Raw genomic sequence first — 11,079 nt, 5'->3', positions numbered from 1 at the left:
ATCGTGTCATTTCGTATACTCATTCATCTGCTTATTATGGTTCTTGGTTTTGGTGTAGTAATGTGGGAGCCTCGGACTACCCATGGTTGGTGTTCGGCGGCGTCGTATGGTATTAAGAGAAGGCCCCCTAGGTCCAGAACAAACGGAATGAAAATACACATGTTGACGGCCCCCTTCCCTGGCTGTGGCTACGCTTGACAGTATCTTTCGGAGGAACTAGGATAGCCCGTGAGAAGAGAGCGAGTTTGAATAAGTGCTTATTTACCTACGCTGAATAGAAATGGGAGATTCTATATTCGGAGAGGCAACAAGCAAACACAGCCTTTGTCTCCCGGATGTGTTGCTCTTGCTGAAGGTCCATCGAGAGCATCTTTTGCCATTCCTTTTACCCCCTCGTGCTGACGGTTGCTGAAGGCGGCGTCGAGCGGGTGGTCCTGACAAGGCCATGGGATCCTACCTGTCCTCGCTCGAGGCTTGCTGCTCGCCCGTATAAGTCCGCGTGATATTCCACCTCTTAGACCTCTCCTTTACGATGCCATTGATCGAATTTGTGTGTTTCTGCAACTAGTTTTGTCTACTAGCATATACAGACCAGCCAGATTGCGTATTCTATTGGTCCCTTGTTTTCGACCACCACTGCGACACGAACTTTACCACCACCAAACCAAACAAACTTGAGCAAATGGATACAGAAAGCCACCACGACAGTGGTCACCATGACGATGGCCAACACCAAGACGACAGTCAACACCAAGGCGATGCAGGGGACCAGGGATACGATGACAGCGGCAACTACGGGAATGAAGAAGAAGTCGATTATCGTCAGACGATCAAAATCCAGATCGACACTCATATCGACGAGTATGAGCGGGTCATGGGCGACTCTTCACGTAGGGAGAACTTCCCCCAAAGCCCCAAAAACCTTTTGAGGTAAAATGAACTGATACTGATGTTTTTTTGGGGGGGTGTATTTTGCAGTCTCGGAGGAGGACCAGCAAAACAGCCTCCGTCGAATACTCCGAGCGCTCAAGCGCCACGCCAAGGAGCTTCGCGATATGGACCCGGACGACCCAGAGGTGAAGAACTCGTACAAGCTGTTCAAGTACGCGCATACGGGTAGGTACGTCCCGCACGAGGGCGAGGATGTCAACTCGCACGTCCCCTACAAGCACGATCTCATGGGCGAGGAGTCGGAAGACAACTCGGACTCGGACTCGGACTCGGATGCCGGGAGTGAGGCCGGCGTAGAAGACGAGTATCAAGAGGAGGAGGGGGAGTGGGATCAAGAAGGTGGAGACCAGAGCCAGGAGCATGGAGGGCACCACGGGGGCTGTGGCGAGCACGACGGCGGTGAGTGGGGAGAAGATCAAGGTGAATGGGGTCACGGTGGCCATGGAGGCGACCAGGGCGAATGGGGTCACGACGGGCACGGCGAGGATCAAGGTGAAGGCGAAGGTGAAGGTGAATGGGGCCACGGCGGGTACGGAGAGCACGGAGGTGAAGGAGGGTACGAAGGGGGTGAGGAGCACGATGTGCCTCATCACGAGCACTACCCAGACCACTAGACCAATTCTGTCTATAAAGTTGGCAGGATGAGAGAGAATAGCTCAAATCTCTATGGCAGAGGGAAGGGGGGGCGAGGGTGTGGACCTCGACAGAGACAGAAAAAGGACTGTATTACGGAATCGATGTTAAGGCGAACCTCACCCCTCTTGCGAGAAATTTCCTCCATCTCTTTTGTGCAAAGAATGATGCTATGGTATTACCAAAACGGAACACCTACCCCCACCCTGCAATTTCCTCAGGGGGACATACACAGTCTTCCGGAGTACGCTTACTTGTATGTAGGTATTCACAGACTGTGACCTGCTTACGCGGGTCGGCTGGACCAGTATACAAGTACAAGTACGATTACGAGTACGAGTGGAACTCACTTTAGTAGCACACCAGAGCGGGATCTGTTCGGGGCTTTTGACAAGCCGAATGAGGAAGTACTACTCGACATCGTAGGGCTATTACATCGCGAGTCACGAGGGAGGCGGGTCCTCGGGGCTGAGAGTGGTGGGTCCACACTCCACTCAACTAACTACGAATGGCTACCTCTAAGCGAGTCAGGCTGTTAGCTACACGCACTACACCTCGTAGAAAAACGATCCGGTGTAGCGCCAACCACCGCCAGAGATTAGTGAACGCGTACCTAGTCGCAAAACCCCCACCAAGAGAAGGCCCCTTTCTTGGCTAGAAATTGCGACGTAAAACCACTTTGATAAGGAAGGGGAGGCGCCACCTTCCCCCAAACTTCTCCCTCAAGGTCAGGGTGCTACGAAGCCTTACTAGCTATTCCCCTGATAGCGAAGACACCAAGGTTTGTGTTGACGGGTTTTCCGAAGCAGGTATCTAAGAGGTATCGTAACAAATCGTGATTTGACATGTCCTTCTGTGGTATCTAATGTATACCTCGTACTCGATACCGAAGCTGGACCGAGTACAGGTTCGTCGGATAGCGTGGATGCTTATGAGAAGACCAAAGGTGGGTGGTGGGGATTGAAAAACGAGCATGTACTCTGTGGCTTGGAAATATCTGAGTCAGGTATTGAGGTACGGAAAGAGCCAGAAAAAGGAAAAAAAACCAATCACGTCCCTCCCTCCCCCCTTTCCACTTGCTGTTTTCGAAACAGATTTCGACGCCAATCTTTTTCGGGTCAGATACCTCGTACATAGCCCCCCCGCCATTTCTCACATCGTCCGAAAGGTTTTTCCCATCTGCCTGCCAGAATGACTTGGCCCGGCCTTCATCAGGCCCTTTGGTATACTGGTGCACTAAAAGCGTCTCGACGGAGTTCCTGATGGGGCCGTTCGCCTGGGTGCTTGAGTTGTAGTCGAACTCGGTCTGGTCGAAACCCCCGGGCCTCTCAGGGCGGTTGGCTGCGGCATGTAACCATACCCGCTTGGGGCCCTTGTCGATTGAGTGGCGCCAAAAAAAGCTGTCAACAAGCGAGACACTTCATCGAGCGAGGTGGCTGAAGCTGTCGGCTGCGGGGCACTCGGTGGTGCTTGACTGTACATAGGCTGGCCGTGCATCGGCTGGCCGTACATAGGTTGCATGGGTTGGCCGTACATAGATTGCATGGGTTGGCTGTACATAGGGTGGCCGTTGTATCCCTGCGTACTTGTTGGAGGTCGACTGCTGGTGGGAGCTGGCATATAGGAGCCGTATGGGTTCGATCGAGACGCCATGTTGTGTGATGTATGCGCAGAAGGTATCGGGGTGTTGGTGTTCAGAGGTCGGGAGTTCGTAGGTTTCAGGTGCTGCAATGTCAAGCCACTGGACTTCTGACGACTTTTCCTTTGGCTCTTTATAGTTTGAAAGCCCGGTTTGGCCTCGACAAGTGTCTAGAAGTTCCAAGAAACGATCCAAAGATATGATATGGCCTGCTTCTGGTTTTCCCCCCTCTCACGTTCTGTCCGGCCACAGCCGCTAGCCGAGTCAAAAGCATCGTGGCGATGAAACACATTCAGGCATTACGCCCACCACCGTCTTGTCAGCACTAAGACAGCAAGAAGCTCCCATTTTATTTTAGTCTCGTCGAATGGGTAGAATTTCCTCCATGACCACAGAAGTGGCCCTGATAACGAGAGCGTCTGGACACCGATTCCTATATATAAAACGAGATGGGAGGCTTATACCTGGTCGCCCCTCTCATGACATGAGAGAGTATAGGCATTCAGGAGTATCTTTAGTATCGTATCACCTAAGAATAGGGAAATGTAGGAATACAATGTGGATAGAAGGCGTGGCGGATGGGTCCGAGGTGTATGCTACTCCAACGGAACCGGAAGTTCAGTATTGCCAGTGAGCGCGATCCACGGAGAGGTCATGGTATCATTTCATCCCACTTAGCCCGTCAGTCTGCTGTGTCCGGATCAGAAACCACAACACATATAAGACGTAAGAACAAAAGACATCTCCAAGGTCTTTTCGTAAAATCGCCCTCATTGAACGCCCCTTTCACCGCCCGCGAAAAGAAGGCATCAGGACACGAAAACTATCAAATAGTCGACATACAAAAAGAGAAGAACCAAGCACAAAATGGCCGCAAATCAAGCGCAATATGTGGAAGTCCCAGGCCAGCAAAATATGAGGATTTTAGGCCTCGGTAATCTTTGGCGAGCGCTCGGAGTACCAGGAGAGCCTAGGTTCGATACCTTTGACTGCCAGTTCACAGCCAATGGCCATGTCTTAGTTAAGGCATCGATTTCGATCAGTATACCAACACCTGACATCGTCCGGATAGACCACTTGAGCACTGCGGAAGGTTCTCCGCTCCACCAAAACGACTTGGTCGAGCGGTTCTGTCAGCAACGCCATATGACCCTTGCACAAATCCCATACCTGGTTATCACGAATGTCATCGAACCCACAACACGAGCAGTGTTCGATCAGGTCTATAGCTCGGTGACACCAGAACCTGGTCAAGCAGTAACGATCAGGGCCACTGACCCCCAATACAACACCTTGCTTCGTACACCTATCGGCAACACCGTACGCTTTGGAATCCAACAGGGTGCCAACGCCCTAACGTTGATGCATCTTGATGCTAGAAACATGGCCTTTTGGATAACTATGGAATATACGGCTCCACCTGCACCTGCACCTCTACCTGCACTTGCACCTCATGCCTTTCCTCCAGCACCGAACGCAGGGCCAGCGCCAGCCGCACGGCGATCCACCAGAACGTGTTGTGTTATCATGTGAGGAGGGGTTTACCGAGGGAAACATTCAAGCAGGTCGTGGCTTTAAGGGACGGTCCAAGGGCATTCGAAGCATGGAATGTATTCAGGCATAGGCTGAAGTTTTTCGAAAAAGGGATCAAAGGGGGGAGATGGGAAAAGGAGCCAGGACAGGAGATGCCTTTCAATGCTACAATCGAGGCGCAGACAGTTCAAAGAAGCTTTTGCATTCCGATCGTGGATTCTACCATTCTTATCCATCACCTTTCTGAACAGCCTTTGTGTGTTGACCCTTTCTCAGATCTGCTGTCCCTGTCTTGCCCTGTGCGGCAGAGAAATCCAACTGCAGTGTAAACAAAGTCGTGGACAAATGACGTAAGTGCGAAGGAAGTACCGTCAGAAGCCTAGTGCGCCATGCGGCTCGGGACGGAAATATATAGTTGCGAAAACCTTATCTGAGCCAAGATTACACAAACTACCTCGTATATATCGGCACGACCCCTTGGTGTCTTGGCATTTAGTCTTGGCGTAACGGCTTGTCACGTGTGGATATGGCTTACGGGTGATCATTGATATCACTCAGGTACGCTAGGGCTGAGCACAGAACAACACGAAACAGCAACGTCATCACCTTGCCGCTGCCGTCCACCCACCGTCCAATGCCCATGTGCATCTTACTCATCGAGGTCATCTCGGGAGTTGACATGTACCGACGACAGGATGTGATTTCCGGCTGCGGACAACGTCCATGGTCGCTTTTGCTGCTATTCATTCCAACGTGTAACTCCTAGATTGACTTGTTCTCCCTATGCCTTGTCCCCTTCTACGTTCGATGCGCCGCGCCTCCTAATCATGAGAGCAAGCAGTCCCCTCTGCCAGTCCTAATGATGCACATGCCTGCCTCGAGGAGGGGCTTTTACGACCACGCCGTAGAACCCCTTTTAGCGACATTCAACCGACGCACTCCCCTGGTGCTGCTTTCCGTCCTTTGCACGTTCGCTTTATTCGCGTGGTATAGATCGGCCCACGGACCTTCGGCCCCCTTGTTGCACAGCGACTACGGCGCATATGGGCGAAAGAGAGGGTTCGATGGCCACTGGGATTACAGGAGGGACGCGGAAAACTTGATGCTGGACTCGCAGCAATGTGAACAAGCCTTCCCCGGCCTGTTCGAGGAAGTTGAGAGGCCGGTGAATCAGAGGATGCACAATCCCATCACGTTTGAAGAGATCGACGCCATGCCAAAGCAAAATGGTTATGTTCGTGCCATGATCTATAATCAACAGGTATACACCACCGATGTATTTTGTTTTTGGCCGTGTAAAGAGGGGTTGTCACAGGACTACCCCATGCACGACTACTGAATCTTCTGGGCTGACTGCTGCTATCTACTGGTAAAGCTCTATGTTATCGCCACTGCAGGAGGCATCTACTCTCGCGAGATCGCAACCTTACATGCCTTGCACCGCGCCATTCTGACGTCTCCGGAACCTCTACCCAACATTGAGTTCGCATTCAATACGGACGACCGCATCCCCTCGGTCCCCTTGTGGGGTTACGCCCGCCGTGCAGAAGACACTCACATCTGGCTCATCCCGGACTTCGGCTACTGGTCCTGGCCCGAGACTAAGGTGGGCTCGATGCGCGAAGTGCAGATGAAAGCTGCCCTGGCGGAACAGGTCGAGGGATGGGGTTGGGGCGAGAAGGTCGCCAAGCTGCTTTGGCGCGGCGCGACTATGGGTCTGGAACTGCGTCAACGACTGATCCAGGTGACGGCCGACAAACCCTGGGCCGACGTCAAGGCTCTGGACTGGCATAACACCGAGTCCATGACCCAGGACCTCAAGTCCATGGCCGAGCATTGTCAGTACAAGTATCTCGCACACACCGAAGGCAACTCGTATTCCGGACGTCTAAAGTACCTGCAAGCATGCAAGTCGGTCGTGGTCGCGCACAAGATGGACTGGATCCAACACCACCACCCGCTCATGCGATCCAGCGGGCCGCAGCAGAACTATCTCGAGGTTGAGCGCAGCTTCGAGGATTTGGAGCAAAAGATTTCGTGGCTGCAGAACCACGACAAGGAGGCGGAGCGCATCGCGGCGAACAGCGTCAGGACGTTCCGCGAGCAGTATCTCACGCCGGCGGCAGAAGTCTGCTATTGGCGCAAGGTCATTCACGGCTGGGCTCGCGTGAGCTTTGAGCCCGAGTTCTTCAAAGTTGTCAACGGGTCATCGGTCTGGAGGGGCTTGCCCGTCGAGTCGTACCTATTGGAACGCAGGCTGGAATGGGATCCGTACTAGGTTGGGCGTTGGGTGTCCAGCGATACCTTTTTCTTTTTCCTTTTTCAAGCAACAACTGCATGTTACGGATAGGAGCGACCAAGGATTTTGCCTAGGGTGACGATGTTCTTTGAGACATCTTGTATGCGTCTACGGGACACTTGACTTGTGTGTATATATATATGTGTTTGTGCGTGTGCTTGTATGTGTAGATATGGCGCCACGGAAACGTACAATATGCGTATCTCTATTCATGCCCCCCTTATTCGACTGGCAACACATACAACGACTACGACTAAAAGTATGGCGAAACGAGGGTCCGTCTTGTAGTGTAGTATGTATTTGCCCATCGATTTGTCCCTCATCGAACGGCCCTGCCTTGTACATGGAAAGGAGATCTGTTCGATTTGATTCTTGAGTGCCATTTGACCTGGTATGCATTACAGAAAGGGGCAAGCAATATCCTTTGTTTTTCTTTTTCTTCTCGTCTTCCTCTTCCTCCTCCTAAGACATCTCTTCCGTGCTCGGTCGATCGAGGTGTCTCTAGACATTTACCGTCGTTCAGATACACACACTGTTACACATTCCACGTTCCACCAACCCTATCCGTCCTTTTCTGCCGCAGATTGCTCACAAAGAACAAAGACCACGACAAAGACGAGGGAGAACAACCCCGGAAGAATAGATCGCCTTCGTGTCTCAACATTCATTTCGTCCACCATGTTTCTAGTAGCACACGGATGACTCCCAAAACTTTTTATGCAGCCTTCGCCGAAAATGGTCTCATCGTCTCTGTGGCAATTCTCCGGCCGTAACATGTGTAGAATCAAAGTCTGTCTTGGAGCGTAGATGCGTCGTAGAACCGGATCCGACTTTCAGAATCGCCCCATGTTCTTGGATATGTGATACATCTGTTGTCACTGAACCAGCTTCCCTATTTCCGCCTTGAAAATCTCCCGAACCGGCTCTGGCACGTTTTTCTCGTCCCCGTCGAATGCTTTTCTCAATCTTGATCCCAACTCTGTCACCTCGCTTTCTTTAGCTCCTAGGCGCTGCAACTCTAGCAGACACTTCAACGCAAGCAGGTACTTCTTTCTTCGGAGGAACACCTCGAAACCAACCTCCTGCGCCTCTGCGACGTCCGGGCAGAACTCCAACAGCGGGCCTAGAAACTTCATCGCATCCTTCAGGGGCTCTTTCGTCTCAATGAGAGTCTTGCCGAAAGGGTCGGGGTCTTCCTTTTTAGTTTCACCATCGTCAATCTTGGGCGTGGGCTTGCTCGCCTTCAACGCCGCTTTCTTTTCTGCCTCCGCCCTTTCCATTTTCTCCTGTTCCCTTTTAGCCTTCTTGAGCACCTTCTTGCGGTCTGCCGCGCTCATCTCTCCTGCCTTGCTGGTGCCGTTGACAGTATCCATGATCGGTCCATGGACCAGATCCGGGTTGTCAAATAGCAGCAGATACGCTTTCACCGCGGAGACGGCCATGTTGGAAAAGAAAGGGTGCTCCCTCAGGCGATCCTCCCATCGCAACATGTCAATGTAGGCTCTGATCATGCCTTTGCGAAGAGAGAAGTTATGAAAGTCAAACTGGTCTTCTTGCCACAGGTCAAAGATGCCGAGTATCTGGTGAAATCGTTTCAGCGCAAGACCCAGTTTTCGTTGGCGCAAGTAGGATTTCCCGTCCTCTGTCAGATACCAGACGCATTGCATATCAACGAGGTCACCCAGCGGGCCTCCGGTGCGGTTCTGGGTGAATTTACTCGCCGTCTCGAGGGCTTTGTCGTTTTGATCGGATCGAAGCTGATACTTTGCGCACTTGGTGTTGATTGCGCGGTCTTTCTCGTCCAGGGAGCGCGCCTGGTCCATGATTTCGGCAGCCTTGGTTAGCTCCCCTTTATGCTTGTACGTACGAGCCTTGACAGAGTGAAAGTCGACGGATTTCGGGTCCAGGGCAATACATTTCTCGGCGTAATCGAGAGCTTTGTCCAGGTTGCGGCTTAGTTTATAGTTATAGTGTTGAGCAAGGAAGTAGAGAGCCGAGGAATGGAAGCGTGTTTCTTCTTTGTCGCCATTCTCCTTGGTTCCATTGGTATGTGATTGTCCTTGCCCAGAGGCGTATTCCTCTACCAACGCCTGAACAATGTCCCGCTTGGACTCGTCGGTATAAAGGTGCTTGATATTGGCAAAGGTCGAAGGAACCCCTTTTCGCAGCATTCTTTGCAGGTATTGGTCTGCCGCTTGTTTGAATTCTTCTCCGGACAGGACATCCAAAGCTCTCCGTCTGGGAAGATCGGCTTTGGGGTGTCGTTCTGCGAGCTCCTGGTACGCCTTCTTGACCTCCGACACCGGACCATCGGTCAGACCCTTAGCAGCGATATACCCGTCATAGTATGCAGAGTCATCCGGGTTGCGCGCGAGCAAGGCGGCATACGCTGCCTCGGCTTCCGATTTTCGACCCAATCTCGCGAGGTAGTCTGCTTTCATTTCCATCACTGCAAGGACATCGGGGCTTTTCTTCCCTACGGCCTCCAAGTGATCGAGCGCCTTTTCGACTTCGCCCGAGTCTGCAATGATGTAATTCTTGTAGAGTACGGCTTCCCAGTGTTCGATATCCAACCTGTTCGGCTTTGCCTTGAGTGTCTCCTCGTATGTGGTGAGGACATTCTCTGCGTCCTCATAGTTTCCCGCGAGGTGGTGAGCTATGGCCAGAGCTGTCCAATTTTGGCGGAATCCCGGTTTCTGCTGCAGCATGTTTTTCCGGCTCTGGATGTAACCCTCGTAATCTCGCATTTGAACCTGAAGGTGTGCCAAATCCCTTTGTATAGGCGCCGAGTCTGGTTCTAACCGCAGCGCGAACTTGTATGCCTTGATAGCCTCTTCATAATTCTTCACACCGCGGTATAATAAGCCATACACGTGCCAGCAGACATGCGACTTCATGTTGTTGTTGAGGGCTGTCTTGGCGAGGGCAAACGCTTCTTCGCTGTGGCCTTGATGGCTCATGATCAGAGCCTTCATGGCTTGGGTGTCTGCATGGTTGGGCGTTTTCCGTAGGATTTGTTCGGCGGCCTTGAGACCTAGGAGAGAGTGAGCTTTGGGATTTTTTCCCCGGGGTTTCAGAACCGCGGAGTCAGTGGCTCTCACCTTTTTTGTACTGCTTGTTTTCAAAGTTACGGACGACTTGCCTGAACAAGGCTGCGTCCTTGTGACTCAGTTGCTGCTGGGGTTGCGCCATGGTGAATGTTAGAGTTGAGCGACTTTGCTATGGCTGCGATGGTGGTGCAATGTTCAGAAAAAGTGTGCAGAGGCTCAACGCTGTACAATGATGTAGAGGACTGGCGTTTTCAAAGAGTGTACAAGGCTAAAACCATGTTCAAAGGAAAGGAAACCAAGCGATTGTCCACCACTGTGCAACTGCGACAAGGCACCACACGACTCGATGAAAGGCGGATACTGTGGAGCGGGATGTCGCCTGCTCGAAGCCTGGAGTTTCGACTGCGGCGCCGGATTGACAGCCTCGTCAGGCTTGGCGCTGTCACCTCCAACCAAATCTTCAGCCTCGTCAGAAATTCACTCCTGGCAAGGCTAGAGCCAATGTGCTGAGCCTGCCATGTTGGAATCCCACATAAGATGGCCAGGACAGGAAGAGAGCTTAGCGATACACAAGGTGAACTACGTGGTATTACTCTTCTTCTCTCCTCGTCGGAACTCCCTCGTCACCCATCTCAAAAAGGCTCAGCCTTGTCATCCACATGCCACGTTTCCAGTATAAGCCGATCAATCACCCAGAGGAATGGCCAAAAGGGCCGTGTTGATTGGAATGGTTCTTCATGCTTCTCTCTCTCTCTCTCTCTCTCTCTCTCTCTCTCTCTCTCTCTCTCGATCCAGCTCTCTTTCGATACACCTCACCCCGAACCTGCGGCCAACTGAACACAATATATCGTGATCGAGCTCTTGTGTCATCCAATACTCATGCACCACCAGCACAGAGTCGTGCAAGCATCAGCACGACGAGAGCCAGTAAAAAAAGACCACAACAGGTGGCTCAGACAAGCCACCGACCAAGA

The 11,079-nt window shown here is 52.1% G+C and overlaps 4 protein-coding genes across 4 annotated transcripts; 3 read left to right on the top strand and 1 right to left on the bottom strand.

Annotated features, from left to right (window-relative positions):
- Positions 1-682: 682 nt before the first annotated feature.
- Positions 683-1,565, top strand: AYO21_12113 (hypothetical protein; the record flags this gene model as incomplete). The annotated part of the gene is made up of 2 exons (XM_022661945.1): positions 683-890; positions 979-1,565. The coding sequence occupies 2 exons, from the start codon at positions 683-685 to the stop codon at positions 1,563-1,565; spliced, it is 795 nt and encodes a 264-aa protein (XP_022505748.1).
- Positions 1,566-4,090: 2,525 nt separating this feature from the next.
- AYO21_12112 (hypothetical protein) lies at positions 4,091-4,756 on the top strand (the record flags this gene model as incomplete). Its single annotated transcript, XM_022661944.1, has 1 exon — positions 4,091-4,756. The coding sequence occupies one exon, from the start codon at positions 4,091-4,093 to the stop codon at positions 4,754-4,756; it is 666 nt and encodes a 221-aa protein (XP_022505747.1).
- An 868-nt stretch (positions 4,757-5,624) lies between these two features.
- Positions 5,625-7,034, top strand: AYO21_12111 (hypothetical protein; the record flags this gene model as incomplete). The annotated part of the gene is made up of 2 exons (XM_022661943.1): positions 5,625-6,032; positions 6,132-7,034. The coding sequence occupies 2 exons, from the start codon at positions 5,625-5,627 to the stop codon at positions 7,032-7,034; spliced, it is 1,311 nt and encodes a 436-aa protein (XP_022505746.1).
- Positions 7,035-7,930: 896 nt separating this feature from the next.
- Positions 7,931-10,247, bottom strand: AYO21_12110 (hypothetical protein; the record flags this gene model as incomplete). Its single annotated transcript, XM_022661942.1, has 2 exons — positions 7,931-10,089; positions 10,157-10,247. 2 exons carry the CDS (start codon positions 10,245-10,247, stop codon positions 7,931-7,933), a joined length of 2,250 nt encoding a protein of 749 aa, XP_022505745.1.
- Between the last annotated feature and the right edge of the window lie 832 nt (positions 10,248-11,079).

This window comes from Fonsecaea monophora (assembly GCF_001642475.1).
Source record: "Fonsecaea monophora strain CBS 269.37 chromosome Unknown Scaff230, whole genome shotgun sequence".
NCBI lineage: Eukaryota > Fungi > Ascomycota > Eurotiomycetes > Chaetothyriales > Herpotrichiellaceae > Fonsecaea > Fonsecaea monophora.
The sequence above is the reverse complement of the archived record's forward strand: the minus strand, read 5'-3'. Positions and strand labels throughout refer to the sequence as shown.